The sequence below is a fragment of the Cavia porcellus genome, unplaced genomic scaffold (genome assembly GCF_034190915.1).
Source record: "Cavia porcellus strain 051 isolate PalLab524CR breed Dunkin Hartley unplaced genomic scaffold, mCavPor4.1 scaffold_8, whole genome shotgun sequence".
NCBI lineage: Eukaryota > Metazoa > Chordata > Mammalia > Rodentia > Caviidae > Cavia > Cavia porcellus.
This window is the reverse complement of record NW_026947491.1, coordinates 16,232,982-16,248,398: the sequence shown is the minus strand read 5'-3', so window position 1 is coordinate 16,248,398 and position 15,417 is coordinate 16,232,982. Positions and strand designations below refer to the sequence as shown.

Genomic DNA, 15,417 nt, shown 5'->3' with positions numbered 1-15,417 from the left:
TTTCGTACAAAATGAATTTTTTGTGGTCCTAAGAGAAGAAAAGCTAAGGTATGCCCTGCACTCCTGTCTGTCCTGACCTGTGTGGACAGGGTGGGTCTCCCCAGGAAGACACCCTCCTGCCCTGGAGCCAGCAGCCCTATTAGGGGTTCCCTGACCCTCAGTCCTCAGTTAAATACAATTCTGTCTCCTGAAAGCAGGTTTTGTAACTTTGCTCCAAAAGGAGGAAAGTGTATTATTGTACTTGCTCATATATGTGGTTCTGTGAAAGTGGAGATTCACATAGATATAAATGTCATTGTGAAATGTTTTTCCAAAACCTCTCCTTTCCCCGACAAACACACTCAGCTGCTGTGGGATTCCTGCCCCACTGGGAAATTCACCTTCCATGCTCAAACATTGCTATAGTAAAGTGCTGTTCCCTCTTCTGTGACTTTAGCCAAGCTGGGGCTGGCTCTGGGGAGACACACTTCCAGTGTTAGCCCTTCTCCACCCCTGGGACACAATACTTAACACCACAGTTTAAAGGAGCAGAGGTACAATTTGGCTCACAGTTTCAGAGGACTCAGTCCAAGGTCAGCTACTCCAAGGGTGGAACACCATGGCGGAAGGGAACAGGGGTCAGCGCCAGAGTCACCCCTGCATGACCACAGACACACTGGGGAGCAGGAGCTGCTAATAATCCCAGATTGACTCCCAAGTCAATCAAGTCACCACAAGGAAGCAGAACCACCACATGTGCTGACCCCGTCAGCAGTTCCCCTAGACTTCAGCAGGCTGGGCAAACAGGATGTCCCCTAACAGGGAATCCCTGGTCCTGCCACAGCTTGATGGGGTGGCAGGGCATTCTCTCTGCATGTCAGCTTCAAAGTTTGGGTGAAATCAGGTGGAGGGAATAAGAAAGTTCTTAGTCTTCACCCCAAACCTGCCCATCCCGACAGAGGTGGAGGCCACGTGGTGGGGAGTTGGCTGTGGCTGGTCCCCCTCACCCCTCATTCTTCTGCTCAGGGTGTACAGGCTCACGGAGCCCCTCCCTCCTCCAGTTGCCCTTGACACTTCCTTCTGCAGCTCAGACTACCAGCAGCCCCAGGCTGCCAGATCCTTCACCTGAGCCTACCAGTCCAGAGAAGCCGGGCACACAGAGCAGCTGGCCAGCTGGACCAGTCACCTGGTGCCCCTGGGCTTTCATACCAGAGACTTTTGTAGGCACCATCAATTGATTCTTTGTCTCTATTCTATTTTCTCCAATTTTTAACAGACCTTAAGAAACTCAGTGTTCAAACTCGGAGTTATCAATCTACTCAAAGGAGGCCTTGGTACTCCAAGGGTGACTTAGTACCTCTGTCAAGGGATGGACAGATTAGCAGCAATGACAAAGGCAGCACATGCATGGGACAGAAGGCGTCCTCTCAAACAACACCCAGTTACGAAATTGAAAAGCTGTTCCAATGCTGAAGTGAAATGCTCATTTGTTAGCTGGAACGCTTTAGAGCTGCAAAGCACATACAGGTCGCTGTGGTGACTTTTACCTGCTCGGTCTTTGAATATTTTTGAAATGACAACAGGAACACAGTGCTCAGCACCTCCCTGGAAGACAGAAACAGCAGAAGAAAATTGTTAACCTGCCCTGCACTCTCCAGGTGTGCAAAAAGAGGTTCGGGTAAGGGAAAAATACCCCCTACCTTTATGCTGAGGCCCAGGCCACCCACGGGCTGTCTGCGGAGTGTCACAGTTCTGTGCTTTAAAGAAGTTTAGAAAACAAAAGAAGTTTAGGTTAAAATGCATGGTCAGAAAGTAGATGCAAGCTGTACGTGGAAACCTCTTAACCAAAACAGTCTTTAATGTGTCTTTCCAAATGGCCTCGGCACTATTCCTAATCCTCAGATGGGGTGCAGAACGCAGGGAAACTGAGATGAAAGAAATGTACCCCTATGTCGTACATTACCAGGAACCCACAAAAAGTTCCCCAGAGTGGGCGTCATTCCCGGCTTAGCCATGAGGACAGAACCCCAAGAGAAATGACCGGGCCTGGCTTTCCAAAACACTAAAGACGGAAGCCTCGAGCTGCACTCAACTGCGTTTCTTGGTTTCTCTTACATGAGAAACCTAGAACAGAAATAAACACGAGCGTTCAGCTCGGAAGAGGCGGTGGGAACAGCGGGCAGACGGGGTGGAGTGAGAAGAAGCCCAGGGCAGGGGGAAGAGGAGAGGGAGGTGGGGAACTGGGGTGGGGGGACCAGTACGGCTGCTGTAGCCTTGTACCAAGCTCCCCAAAGGAAGGCAGCTACAGGGAACTGCAGACATACGCAGAAACGAAAAGAAGGAAATCCAATACAACAAGTCTCTTCCCACTGATTCCCAATAGGGTCCTTCTCCATCCTAGCTTCTGCTATGTTTACACCCATTTTTAAGTCACCAGTATGAGAGGGAGAGAGAGAGGCTTCTTCATGTCCTCTGATCACAGCAGACAACAAAAGCCAATAGCAGGCAAGATTGGCAAGGCTCTCGAATCTGGAATCAAGCTCAGGGACTCTGCTGAGTACCTGGGACCACAGGCTTCACTGAGCAGCTCAGTGAACAGCACCTTTGCCTTTAAGGAACCCTGTTATTCAGGGAAGGCAAGGACCCGGGCCTGGCTGTGTGCCTCCCTCAGCCCCAGCAGCCACCAAGGAGGTCAAGTGTGGTCTTAGGAAGGGACACAAAGCACATGCAGTGGAGACCAGCCAAATGGAGCATGTCCACCCACCCCGACATGCGTGCAGGGGAGCATGTACATGGCCTCCTGGCTGGACATGCGGCAGCTTCAGCACATGGCACGTTTGATGGTGCAGTACTCTCTGTGACCACACACAGAGCATGGGCACCTGCTGGGCTCCCGCCCAGGAGGAACTGTTCACACTGCCTTCTAGACTGTGGGCCTCAGAAGGCCACCTGTGGCTACCATGGTCTTACCCGTAGGCCTGTGCTCCCTGTGCCTCTACTGGACACACGTGGTATTTACTTGAAGGGCAAAAAATATCACTGGGCCCACCATGGCAGGGACAGCAGCAGCATGCAGGACTTCAAACTCGTTCCTCATCAAATTATTCATGACAAGTGATACGTAAAAACAATGGAATACTACTGAGCCTTTAAAAAAAGGCTGGCCTCCTGGGTGAACCTGGAGGACATTACGGCAAGTGAGGTGAACCAGACACAGAAAGAAACACTGTGTCCTCTCACGGGGACCTGACATTTGAAAGAGGGCCTCATAGGAGCAAAGAGCACAGTAGGGGTAGCACTGGGGTTGGGTGAGGAGGTGGCAATGTTGTCTGGGTGCAAAATGTTCATTCGGCTGGATAGGTTTTGGTTTTGCAGTGATGACGGTGCAATGCCAATCACTAACAATACTGCACTATATGTTTGGCATTCGCTGAGACAGCAGGTCTCAAAAGACCACAGGCGCTGCAGAAACTACGCTGGGTGAAGGATGCGTTGATCAGCTCGACGTTGGTCATCGCTTCACAGTAGCTGCCCGTGTCACATCACCACACCATGTGCCTTAAACACACACAGTGTTTATTTGCAGCTGCGCCTCAATAAAGCAGAGAGTACCCACCCTGTGGGCAGAGTGTCCCAAGCCACCCTCGGTGGGGAAGGGAGGTGTTCCTTGCAGCACAAGCGGGGTACTTCTCTCCTAAAATATGGAAACTCAACATTCACAGTGAGCATGAACAGGCAAAAGACAACACTGAGGTCAGTCATTCACACCGCCCTCCCCCAGATAAACTCTAACTCCCCGATGTCAAGGGACACCTAGGGGATGAGGTAAAGGAACCAAAGGAACCGACCTGCTCCTTCTCCTGGTGTCACTGGTCACATGACCTGTGCTTCTAAGACAGCCTCCTCCCTTCTCCTTCCTTTCCCCTTCCCTGCCCCTCTTGCCCTGCTTCTCTGCCTTCCCTTTCCCTGTCCATCTTCTCCCCCTTCTCTCCCCTTCTCCCTGTCCGTCTCCCTCTCTGTCTCTCTGCCTCTGCACATTGGGAAACACCAGGTTTCATAAAGCATCAAAGTGCTTAGTCTCCTCTAAGGGAAGCCACTGTTTTCCAAACCCTCATCCAAGCATCCAGCATCTACTGTTTTGGAGCTGGACAGGAGGCTGAGCCAGCCCAGGCCTTCATGCTTTCACAAATGAGCATCCAGTGACTGTTAAGGCTCTGAAATGATTCTGACATGAGAGCCTCTCAGGTCGGTGGACAGTGAGACCTCACGAAGGAACCCAAGCTTCCAAGGGTTCCCCCTGAAACTGTGCATGCCGAAGCAGGGCTGGCATCCATCCCCCTCCTGCTGAGCTGGCGTCTACCCTCTTATTTCATGGTCTCTGCAGTGTGCGGGAGAGTCACTGAGACAGAGATGAACGAGGGAAAAGGCATCTCTGGTTGAGCCCCACAGTTCCAGGTCACGACTAGGTGCCAGCCTTTGGAGTCAGGAGCCATGAGCTTCAAGGCCGGATGCAGGACGGGCAGAGGCCTGGCCATGGCCAGGTCCCCACGATGTCCCATCTGGGTGCCCACCTAGCACACACAGCCTGGTCACTCCACACATCCAAAGCCTCAGTGGCCAATCCAAGGAGAGAAAAAGGGCCCTGCAGAACCATGCAGGACACTGCAGAATCCACGCTCATTGTCAGTCAGGTTTTCCAAATTCAATTCTTTTTTCACCAACAAATGAGATAAAGTCTTTCTGAAAATACTCTGCATTTTAGCACTCAATCCAAAACTGTGCTCTGATACCTCACCTAAGCTTGTATCTTGGAAGCATCACGACAGTGATAGGACCCAGCTCTCTCCACACTGACTCCTGGCTGCCAGAGCTTTGAGATGGGGCTGTTTCCTGTAATATGGGCGGAGGCTGGACCTCTTGTCCTGCTCCTCTGCAGCACTGCCCATCAGTGCTGGGGGGGTTGTGTGGCATGCACTCCTCCCCTCCGAACTCGGTGCAGAACTGAAATTTGTTACCACTGCCGGGTTTAAATTCTGCACTTTCCAGACAGATTTCAGTCAACTCAGGCCTGCTGTTGTGACATTAGGCCACCAGGCCCTGCCCCCACTTCTATTGTTTGAGCTTTTTCATAGTCTGAAAAAAACTCTCATGAAGCATAGTAGTTTATAGACTCTTACAAAAGCATCACGGATTTCTCTTCCCTAGTGCCACCCTTCTCTGGGATTCCGGACAAGTTCAGGGACAAGCAGCCACACCTGCAGCTGGGGATTGGACCCCAGAGCTAGGGACGGGAACCTCAAAGGCTGGTGAGGTGCAACAGACAGGACACCCAGAATCACACAGCATGGGCCAGACGAGGCTGGACATGGCAGAGAGCACAGGGCTCCTACAGCCTCCTGGAGCCTCAGGGGACCCGAGACAGCTCAGGGGCCACTGTGGGTTGTGCACACGGCTGGGGTGAAAGGGGAGAACAGACTGGGCTGGAGCACGGGGCAGCTAGTCCCCAAGGGCAGCGCTCTGTGCTATGCTCCAGGACCCTGGGGACTTTCTTGAGACTGCACGAGCTCCAACCCTGGGCCTCCCATCCTCTCACTCCCAAGGTGAAAATGGGAGACAAGGAAAACAATAAGTCAGGGTCTCCGGAGCAAAGTTCCCAAAGCAGACAAATCTGGACTTGGAACCAGAAGGGATGACTTCACAAACACTTCAAGATGGCTCCCTTCCATCTGTGTTGGTCCCTGCAGTGCTGCTTCCTGGCTAAGGGGTTTGTGTAGGGGAGGCCCGCTGGGAGACCGGAGCAGTGCAGCCCCGCAGGCTGCTCGGAGGAAAGCCAGGGTCTGACCCAGCTTGCAGGTGTCATGCGGACGATGGACTTGCAGGCCTGTGCCAATGAAGCTCTGAAAGCAAAGCTACCCAAAAGTCTTCCCTAAACCAGTGCCCCACGGCAACTACTGTTACGGATCCCGCCCGCAGACAGCGTTCTCCGTGAGTGAGGAACTGTACTACTGAGGGTCATTTTCTTTGTAAGTAACATAACGCTCTTTAAAGGAAATATATTAGCAAAGAAAATAAGAAAGTCAGAGGCCAGGAATTTAGCTTGGTGGCGTAAGCGCCTGCCTGGCAAGCACAAGGTCGTGAGTTTGATCCCCATACCAAAAAAAAAAAAATTTTTTTTAAAGAAAGTCAATGTACCAACCTTAACGAGTATATTCCATTTCGCAGAAAGCATGCTTTTTTAGTCAGTGCTGAGGACTGAACTCCTAGCTCTTTTCTAATGTTTTAAAGTTTTTGTACCAGGAATAGAACTCAGGACCTCCTGCTTGTCAAGCAAGTGCTGTGCCGCTGAGCTGTATCCAATGCCTACGTTTTAATTTTGAAACAGGGTTTCCCTGCGTCCCCCCGACTGTTCTTGAGCTTGCAAACTTCCCGCTTCAGCCTTCCAGCACGCTGGGATTACAGCTGCACCACTCCCGTAGGCAGGCTCCCAGCTAACATTCCGCCTAGGACCTCAGGCCACAGCCCTCTCTCACCCATGCACTTACATTGGCGTCAGGATGAGCTCCACCCACGCAGACCACGTCTTGCTGCTGAATGGTCAGCGTCTCCCTCGTCAGCCTCAGTCGGACGTCATAGGCGTTCTCAGAGCCCTCGTTGTACCACAGGGCGAGGGCAGTTTTGTTCTATGGACACAGGGTGAGGTGGTGTGAGCATAGCAGGGCGCAGGAGAGCTCCCAGGTCGCATCCAAGCACACGCCAGAGTGCACCCCAGGAAGCCACAGTCCTGCACAGCCCTCACCCAAACACCCTGGGCCTCCACAGGAAGTGGGACTGACCACGCCCAGATGCCAGACAAACCCAGGCTGGACTCTGCCTCCGGGGGCAGCCTCGCGGTTCCCTGTAGAGCAACTGAAAGCCCTCAGGACCCAATGCAGGGACCAGGAGCAGCCCTGGGGAAGTCAAGACCCATCCCGCAGCCACAGCTGGGGGAGGCGAGGACCCACAGCCAGCAGACTGTAGGAAAGGCTTCACCCACGGGGGGGGGGGGGGAGATGGGGCTGCACTGTGCTGGGCTGAGCGTGGGCGTGGTGGCCGCAGGCACGCTGTGGAGCCTGGCTAACACACACTAAAATGTTCACGGCGCTTCTATCAAATAAAAATGACACGGTGTCCTCATCCACCTGATTGACTGGATCTGGCACCGTGGGACATCAAAATGACCACGGGAGGGAAACGCTCTTTATCAGTGGAGGACATCAAGGCAGCCAGGACAGCGCAGCTGAAGACCCTCAGGAGAGAGGACTCCCAAACCCTCGATGGAAGAAAGACAGCCCCTTAGTCAGCGGTGCTGGAAGAACCGGCCTTCCACACACCGAGAACTAAAACCAGATCTACGTGTCTCAGCGAGCACTAAACTAAAGTCGAGATGGATCAAAGGTGTGAATAGGAACACAGAAACACTGAGTCCGCTGGGAGAGAGAACAGGTAGAGCTCTTGAACACAGCGGTGCAGGAAAAAAAAAAAAAAAAAAAAAAAAACCTCAGCGGCAGGGGAACTATCGCAAAGAATTCACTGGGATCTCATCTTAATAAAAAGCTTTGGCACAGAAACAGAAACCACCAACAGAGTGAAGAGACAATACGCGGGGGGGGGGGGGGGGGGTTGCCAGCTGTACCTCAGACAAGAGGAATATACCAAGAACTAAAGAAAAATCAACTCCCCCATTTAAAAACCCACTTCAAAAATAAGCATCTGAAATAAATACATACTTTTCAGATGAAGAAGCAGAAATGGCAAATACTTACATGAAAGTGTTCAACAGTACTCGTCTTTCAAGAGATGCAAATTTTAAAAATTCTGAGATCCCATCTCATTCCAGAATAAAGGCTATTATCAAGAAATTAACCAACAACACATGCTGGAGGGGTTGTGTGGAAAGAGGAACCCTTCTCCACTGCTGGTGGGAGTGCAGACCGGTACAATCACTGTAGAAATCAGTATGGAGATTCCCCAAAAGCTAGAACTAGAGGTTCTGACCTACTACTATTTCAAGATTTCACTAGAGGTTCTGACCTACTACTATTTCAAGAATTTCCCTTGTTGGTATCTTCCCACAAGAATTGAAAGCATCACAGTACCACAATATGAACACCCATGTTTATAAGGGCAGAGTTTGTAATAGTGAAATCTTGAAAACAGCCCAAATGCCCATCAACCAATGAATGGATAAAGATGTGGTATTTTTCTGCAATGGAATATTACTCAGCCATAAAGAAGAATAGGCTTGAGACATTTCTAGCTAAATGGATACACCCTGAGACCATGTTCTTAAGAGAAATAAATCAGGCACACATGTTTAAGTATCACATAGTTTCCATAGTGAGAGAAACCAATGTTTGTAAATAAGGACCAAAATGTAATAGATATTGAGAAATGGGAAGAAAACGTCCAAATGAAAAGGAAAACAAGGGAAGAGGAGGAGAAAAGGAGGAAGGGACAAGAAACAACAAGAGAATAGGAGGGAAAATGGAAACAAAGGTTTGGCAACTATGGAGGAGAAAGGGCTGAGCGCAGTGCCCCTGGGCCTCATCCCGAAGGCTGGCATGATGGGCAATTTCTAGCGCCCCAGGCCACCACTCCTGCCACTCTGGATGCACCAGGGTCCAAGGCCACCTCCTGGGGCCCCAGATGAGGTGGGCCTCTTGGGGACACAGTGTCCCTGGTCACCTCTCAGTTCCCTGTGCCATCACTGCCCGGCACACCCAGGCTCCCAGCCCCACTCCTCTGACAGTGCAGGGGCTCTCGGCACCAGCTGGCAATGCAGCTCCCCACCAGTGTGTCCGGCCTCACTGTCCAGCTCTCCACACTGGACTGCAAACTCTGGAAACCTGTGACCACCACTGTGGCCACTACGGAGTCCCCAGTACTTGGGACAAGGCTCAGGGTGTAGGAGAGGAGCGGCCGCAAGGATGCACATGGGACAAAACAGAAGTGACCATGGGAGCTGTGCATCACCTGGGCCCTGGCCCTGGGAAAGGACTTTCCACACCCTAAGACACCAGTAAAACACGGACACTCTCGGGCCCAGGGCCAGGGCACTCGCTCTGTGGGGCTGGAATGCGAGTGAACTCTCCAGGCTGAGGAGTCCCCGAGAGGTGACATGATGTGTTAACATCCCAGGATGCAGTTTGGGTGCACAGGAGACCTGGGAATGGGTCCTGCTCTCCAGCCTCTGCCTTGCTGGGTACAGGGAACACGGTCAGCTGCTGGGCCTGAGTTTCCTCTATGGAAAATGGGCCCATCGTGTGATCATAACTGCCGAGACCCAATGTGGCTCCTGAGGTTGTTGGGGTTAGAGGATGAGAAAAATAAAAGACAAAGCTGGGGTCAGCTGGAGCCCATTATCCTCCTGATGGGAGGAAAGGAACTGCTCAACCAATGCAGCATGTTTATTTGTACCCTCCAAAGATTAACGTCAATTTCAACCCCACTGCCTAGCAACTTGTTTGCCTAGCAGGCCTGGGCCCCTTGTCTTCTTGGTGCTGAAACAGCTTGTTTACATAGCTTGTTTTGGTCTCTCTTTTCTCTGGGGTTGCTTGTTTTAGCCCACACACGTGATCAATCTCCAGCTTCAACGCCTCCCTTAACATAACATTATGGATTACGCTGGGAACTCTGCTAAGAAGCTCAGGAGGATGATTCCAACCATGCCTCCCTAGAAGCAAAGGAGCTGAGTGTCCAGAGGAGTATATCAAGGTTCCCTGGATGAGGGAGGGCATCTGAATTGGAGCTTATGTCCCCTCACAGAGAGCAGTAATTTTCCCAGTCTCGTGATCTTGCCTCGCTGTCAAATCGTAAAGACAAAGTCATTGCAGCCTAAGGAATGCTCATCGTGTGTCTGGGACTCCCTGCTGGCACAGAGAAAGTCCCTCACAAGGTCCCGGTCTCCCCTCGGCTGTGTCTCTCTATCAGATAATGATGCCTCCACCACTTCCAGCCCCGAACATCACACAGCAGGTTCCAGAGTCTTCCCCTCTGCACTGGGCCACCACAGCTGGTGGGGACAGTGGCCAGTGCAGGGCTGACTTCCTGATTCTGGGGCAGCAGGAGGAGCTCGGCCCCCACGACAGAGCTCAGGGCTGGGGCAGCACAAACCCGCTTTCCGTAGTCTCAGTGACAGCTTTTTTCTTGTTCTACATCACCAGCGCCAGCTGTTCTCCAGCAGGATCCCAGAGAAAATCTAATTCCCACTCGCATGAGCCAAGTGATCTTTGGAATTATAGAAGATAACGATCCTTTTCCTCTCGTAGAAAAAGAGACTCTGACGATCCTAATGCCACATCTATCTTGACAACATTCGTGTATGTCTAGCTTATGGCAAAACAGTAGTCCTGCGCAGGGGTGAATCTCTACCTTTACTGCCCCGAGGGATTAGCAAACTTAATACTGTACAAAATATTAAACTGAAATTCAAAATACTGATAGGTTGTTAATGATCAACTCTAAGAAGCACTTTCTCTCCTGTTATGGTGGATATATTGTGTCAGCCTGAGAAGTCTAGAAGTAACTAAGCCACTCAGCAGGGAGCCAGGGTTCTTTCTTTGTAAATATCCTGGTCCTGTTCAAGAAGAAGGCACAGAGGTGGTATGAATGCTACACCAGCCCTGGAGGGGCAGTGTGCAATGTACGGGAGTAGAGAGGCCTATTCCCCACTTTTTCCCTGGCTGCTTTTGCTGGCTGCTACCTTAAAGTGTTGCCCAGGACCATGTCTCCCTGCCTTGGAGCCAGCTGATTACAGATTGAAACCTCCAGAAACAGTGAGCTAAATAAACTTTTCCTTCCTTCATTTTGGCTGTTAGATATTTTGTTTCAGCAAGGAGAGAAAAGTAACCAAGACACCCCCATCAACCTTGTACAGTAGGCATTCAAAGGGCGTTATTATAAATCATGTCTTTTGAAACGCACATTTTGATTTGGTCTTTGGCCTGATACTTTCAGCATGAGGAAACACTGGCATTTTCACGCCTCTGTCACCCCCCCAATGACAGAGACGCCTTGACATTCCCAGCACTGAAGTCACACAACCCTGAGGATGAGACCTGTGTTTAAGTGCTGTAAACACAGCCCGTCACACCCTGGTTAGAGATGACTGATCACTGCCATCCTTCGGCAGTGTCTCCCTGTTACAGTGCGGTGCTGAGCATTTCATTGTACTTTCAGGGAATAATTTATGGCATGCGCCAGTTTCAACCAGCTTTGGTTATGAAGTTTGGAGCTAAAACCTAGTGGAAGGTAAATGAATGAAAGTGGCCGTGTAAAACAGCCATAAAATTTAGAACATATTACTGTCATTTTTTTTTTACATGCTTTTGATTTTTTTTTCAGTATTTTACCACTAATAATTTCTTAGACTAAGCATATAAGGAAAAAACTCAGGCATTGAAAACTCCAGGGCTAGCAATTCCAGTATGGCATCACTCAGCCCCTCTGTTCCACTGCAAATGTCTGGCATGTGGAAACTGCTGCCCAGGGCTTCTCCCTGCTGCTGCTGCCTGTTGTGTGCAGAGGCTGCAGAGCTGCCCAGGAGGAAAGGGTGTGCATTTATCTACACTTACATGAAGCTCAACTTGGAGAAAACATTTTAAAAACAAGTGATGGACAAAAGCGTGGGCCCTGGGCTAAGACAATCCATGGGAAAGCACCTCTCCCTGTTGAGAGTCCCTGCTCTTCACCCCTGACTGTCCCCACCCCCACCCCAGGGCCTCAGGGTGCTGGAGGAAGCCCCAGAGGCAGTCACTCTCACCTCTGAGGGAAGGAGAGTAAGCAGGCACAGACAGCACATCGGGCTTTCTAGGGGTGTGAGGGGGTCTCAGGGTCACCCCAAAGCCATGGAAACCCCAGCTCCGCAGTCCTGTTCCACACTGGGAAGGTATGTTGATGCCTTCCTGGGCTTGCAATGCCAGTCTCCTGAGTCTGCTCCCAGAACTGCTGCTCCGCCCTCGCAGGGTTTAAGAGGACAACTATTTCACCCACTGTGTGATGTCCCCTGGCTTTCTCTGACTTGGTTTTTCCATCCGTAAGGAACAGGCAGGCTTCCTGATGCTCTGGGCTTTTCCCCGGCCATGGCGCTTCTTGGTGTCCAGGCTTTCTCGCTTCCAAGCTGTGGAACCTGGAGGAGCTCTCACAGAACAAGGCTTAGGAGAGGAGGTCAAGCTCCTTTCAGATCATATGGATTTTTACAATGGCATTTCTGTTTTCTCGTGGTAGCATTCAACACAGCTGTGACATCAGCCCCTGTTAAGATCCACACCCTGTGTAAAGTTTTAATGCATGATGTAGCAAGACAGGGACACAGGGCAAAATGTCACACATTAGTGATGACACAGTCATAGACTGGTAATCAGACAAAATTATTTCCATTTGATGCCAGAATAAAATCATTATTGCTACAACTTGTTGAGTGACCACTATAAAGGGCACTTAATATGCCCGATTTTCTGTAATTATTTGTATAACCTGTAAATAATCTTCTTTAGACAACTGGAAATATCAAATCCAAAAGAAGTTGTGAAAACCAGACATCTCATTAGTGGCCTTGCTGGTACTGAAGGCCAGCAGTCCTCCAAAACAGGGCTTGCCACCTACATGTGGTGTCACATCACTACTTCTCAAATTCCAGACACAAGCAGAAATGGCAACGCCACACACCAAGACAGACAGGACACAGCCAAAGCAGCTCCGAGAGGGAGTAAAGTCTATCATCAAAAAAGAAGGAGGCTCCCAAAGACATTTAAAACTGTACCTCAGGGAACTATGAAAAGAATAAAGAAAACAAACCCAAAGCTTGCAGAAGGAAGGGAAAAATAAAGAATAGACAATGAATAAATCAATAGAGAACAGAAAACCCATAGAAAAATCCATCGGGATAAGAGGTGGTTCTTTTGGAAAAAGAAAAACAACAAATCCCTAATTAAGCCAAAAAAAGGAAGCAAATTCAAATAAATAAAAGTAGAAACAAAAGTCGAGGAATTATGAGATGCCTTGGATTTGGATATAAAATGGGACATAAGGGATTACTATGAGCGACAAATGTGCCCACAAATTGAGAGACCTGGAAGAAGTAAGTTCCTAGAAAAACACAGCTCACCAAGCCTGGATCAGACAGAAACACAAAGCCTGAATAAATGAATAACACATGAGGAATTGAAGCAGTCATTAAAATCCCCCTACAAAGAAAAGTCCAGGGCCAGATGGCTTCACTGCAGAATTCCACCAAGTGTACAAAGAAGTGATGCCAGTACTTACTGTGCAGACTCTCCCACAGAACAGAGCTGAAGGAATCTTCCAAAACAATTTAAGGAAATCATCACTGGCACACCTGAAGCAAACAGATTCCAAGAGAAGAAAGCACAGGCAGTGTCTCTGATGAACATTGTTACAAAAAATTCTCAATAAAATGTTTAACCAAACTTGACAATGCACAAAAAAGTATATGCATTGTGACCAGGTGAGAATCATTCCTGATGTAGCATGCAAATTGGTCTTAACATCCATACCCAACAGGAGAGATGCCCGTTCTCTAGACAACATGTGGGGTACCTGCCAAAGCAGATCACAGAGTGGGGCATATGGGCCACAGAAATGCACAGGGCCACATAGCAGCAACAGGAAATGAGCTAACGTTGTAACAGGAAATCACCTCTGCTTGAAAATTAAAGTGTGCTCCCAAATTATTGCAGATCAGCAAGGCATATTACAACAGTAAACAGAAACACCAAAAGGACATCCAGGATTTGAAGGCAGATTTATTTACGTCAATGGGCACTGATCAGGATCACTCCCAGAATATCAGGCCCCAATATCTGGTGGTCCAGGGCTTATATGGGATAAGCAGACAGGAAGTGTAGAGGCAGAATGACAGTTCCACTGGGGATTGGTTTATACAATGTGCACCCTAGTGACAAGCTATGCATCACAGTGACCAGCTGTTTCTGAGAAACAAAAGTAACAGAAACTGTGACCGAAACTGTTACCTGGGCAACTGACAAACTGAAATATACTGGCTGAGGGGCAGGGGTCTTCTGCTGCAGAATCACAGCCGGAACCAGAATATATTTTGATCAGATAGTGAAAGTATAGCTTTTAACAGCCATAGAACACAGCTAGAACACTGTTTTAGGGAAAATTCACTGCCTGAATCACATTGGTAATTAGTCATGCATCACATACCATTAGAGTCAGCGACAGGTCACATGCACCAAAGAGGTCCCCAGAAACTGTATAATCTAAACACCTGGTAGCCTTCCAGGTTTGCACAAATATAGTGTATGTTGGGTCTTGCAGTGACAAAGTCACCTAACAGGGCATTTCAAGATGGTGCCCCTGGGATGAAGTGATATCTGACTGTAAAAAACTGAAACTAAAATTATACTTGAGAAGAAATGATGTAGCCCCATGACAGAGAACTCAGCATGCAGGTCAAGTATCCGTGCATTTAAATAAAGTTTTATCCACACCTGAAAACAACCCTCCACCAATGGCCCTCGCAGGACTGGCTTAGTAGCAGAGACCACAGGACCAGCTGGCTGTAAAAACAGCTTGCAGGCCTCTGATCTTAAGTTTCTTGTAACAGCAAGGAATGGACGTAGTAGTGAGAATAGAAATGGACAAAATAGCAGAGAGATTAACTAAAGGAGCAAAGCCAAACAACTCTCTGAAAGGAGCAAGAAACAAGGAGAGACCCAGGAGGTACCAGCACTAGGGACAGGAGAAAATCGCAATGGGCCCTGGGCACACAGCAAAGGGAAGAGATAATCAGGGATAGCATTTCTCCACATTTGACAATTTGTGCTCAGATGATAAACTCTATAAAACACAGAGATTCCCAAAACTCACACAACAGGAAACAAAGCTATGAATATTCCTGCACCTAGTAAAGAAGCGAATTTACTATGAAAATCCTTGTAGACATAAGATTCAGGCTCATATGCTTTCGTCAATGAATTTTTCCAAACATTTCAGGAAAAATGAACACCATACAAATTATTCCAGAGAATAGAAAATACACAGCTTCATTATACTCACTTACAAAACCAGCATCAATTAAAATCTAACAAACAGAAAGCAATAAAGTAACATGCCCTATCAATCACCTTTCTGAGCATAAAACATAAAAATCCTAAAGAAAACATCATCAAATCTAATCCAGGAAAATAGTTTTACAGTAATTGAAAAAAGGAGTATAAGAGGAGGTCGTAGTTTGAAAGTCAGTGTAACTCATAATACATAATATTGACCCAATGTAGAATAAAGTATCCAAAATGAACATTGGTGACAACAGTGTGTGAAAGTTGGGAGTCTGGGGGAGGTTTCACCAAGGACTCCTGGCTTGTGAGCCTGGCCGGGGTTAGCACCAGAGTTTCTGCACAGCATGGATACAAG

The 15,417-nt window shown here is 48.9% G+C and overlaps 1 protein-coding gene across 4 annotated transcripts in view; it reads right to left on the bottom strand.

Moving 5' to 3' along the window:
• The window catches only part of Sntg2 (syntrophin gamma 2), an 85,762-nt gene that overhangs the window by 51,475 nt on the left and 18,870 nt on the right, over positions 1-15,417 (bottom strand). For 3 of the 4 annotated variants that reach the window (XM_063254437.1, XM_063254436.1, XM_063254438.1), the window contains exons 2-4: positions 6,522-6,659; positions 1,680-1,736; positions 1,527-1,584 (exon numbers count right to left, since the gene is read on the bottom strand). In XM_063254437.1, the coding sequence (XP_063110507.1) occupies positions 1,527-1,584; positions 1,680-1,736; positions 6,522-6,659 (253 nt within the window). Of the gene's footprint in view, positions 1-1,526; positions 1,585-1,679; positions 1,737-6,521; positions 6,660-15,417 lie in introns of those variants that run through there. The other variant, XM_063254439.1, reaches the window with a different exon arrangement.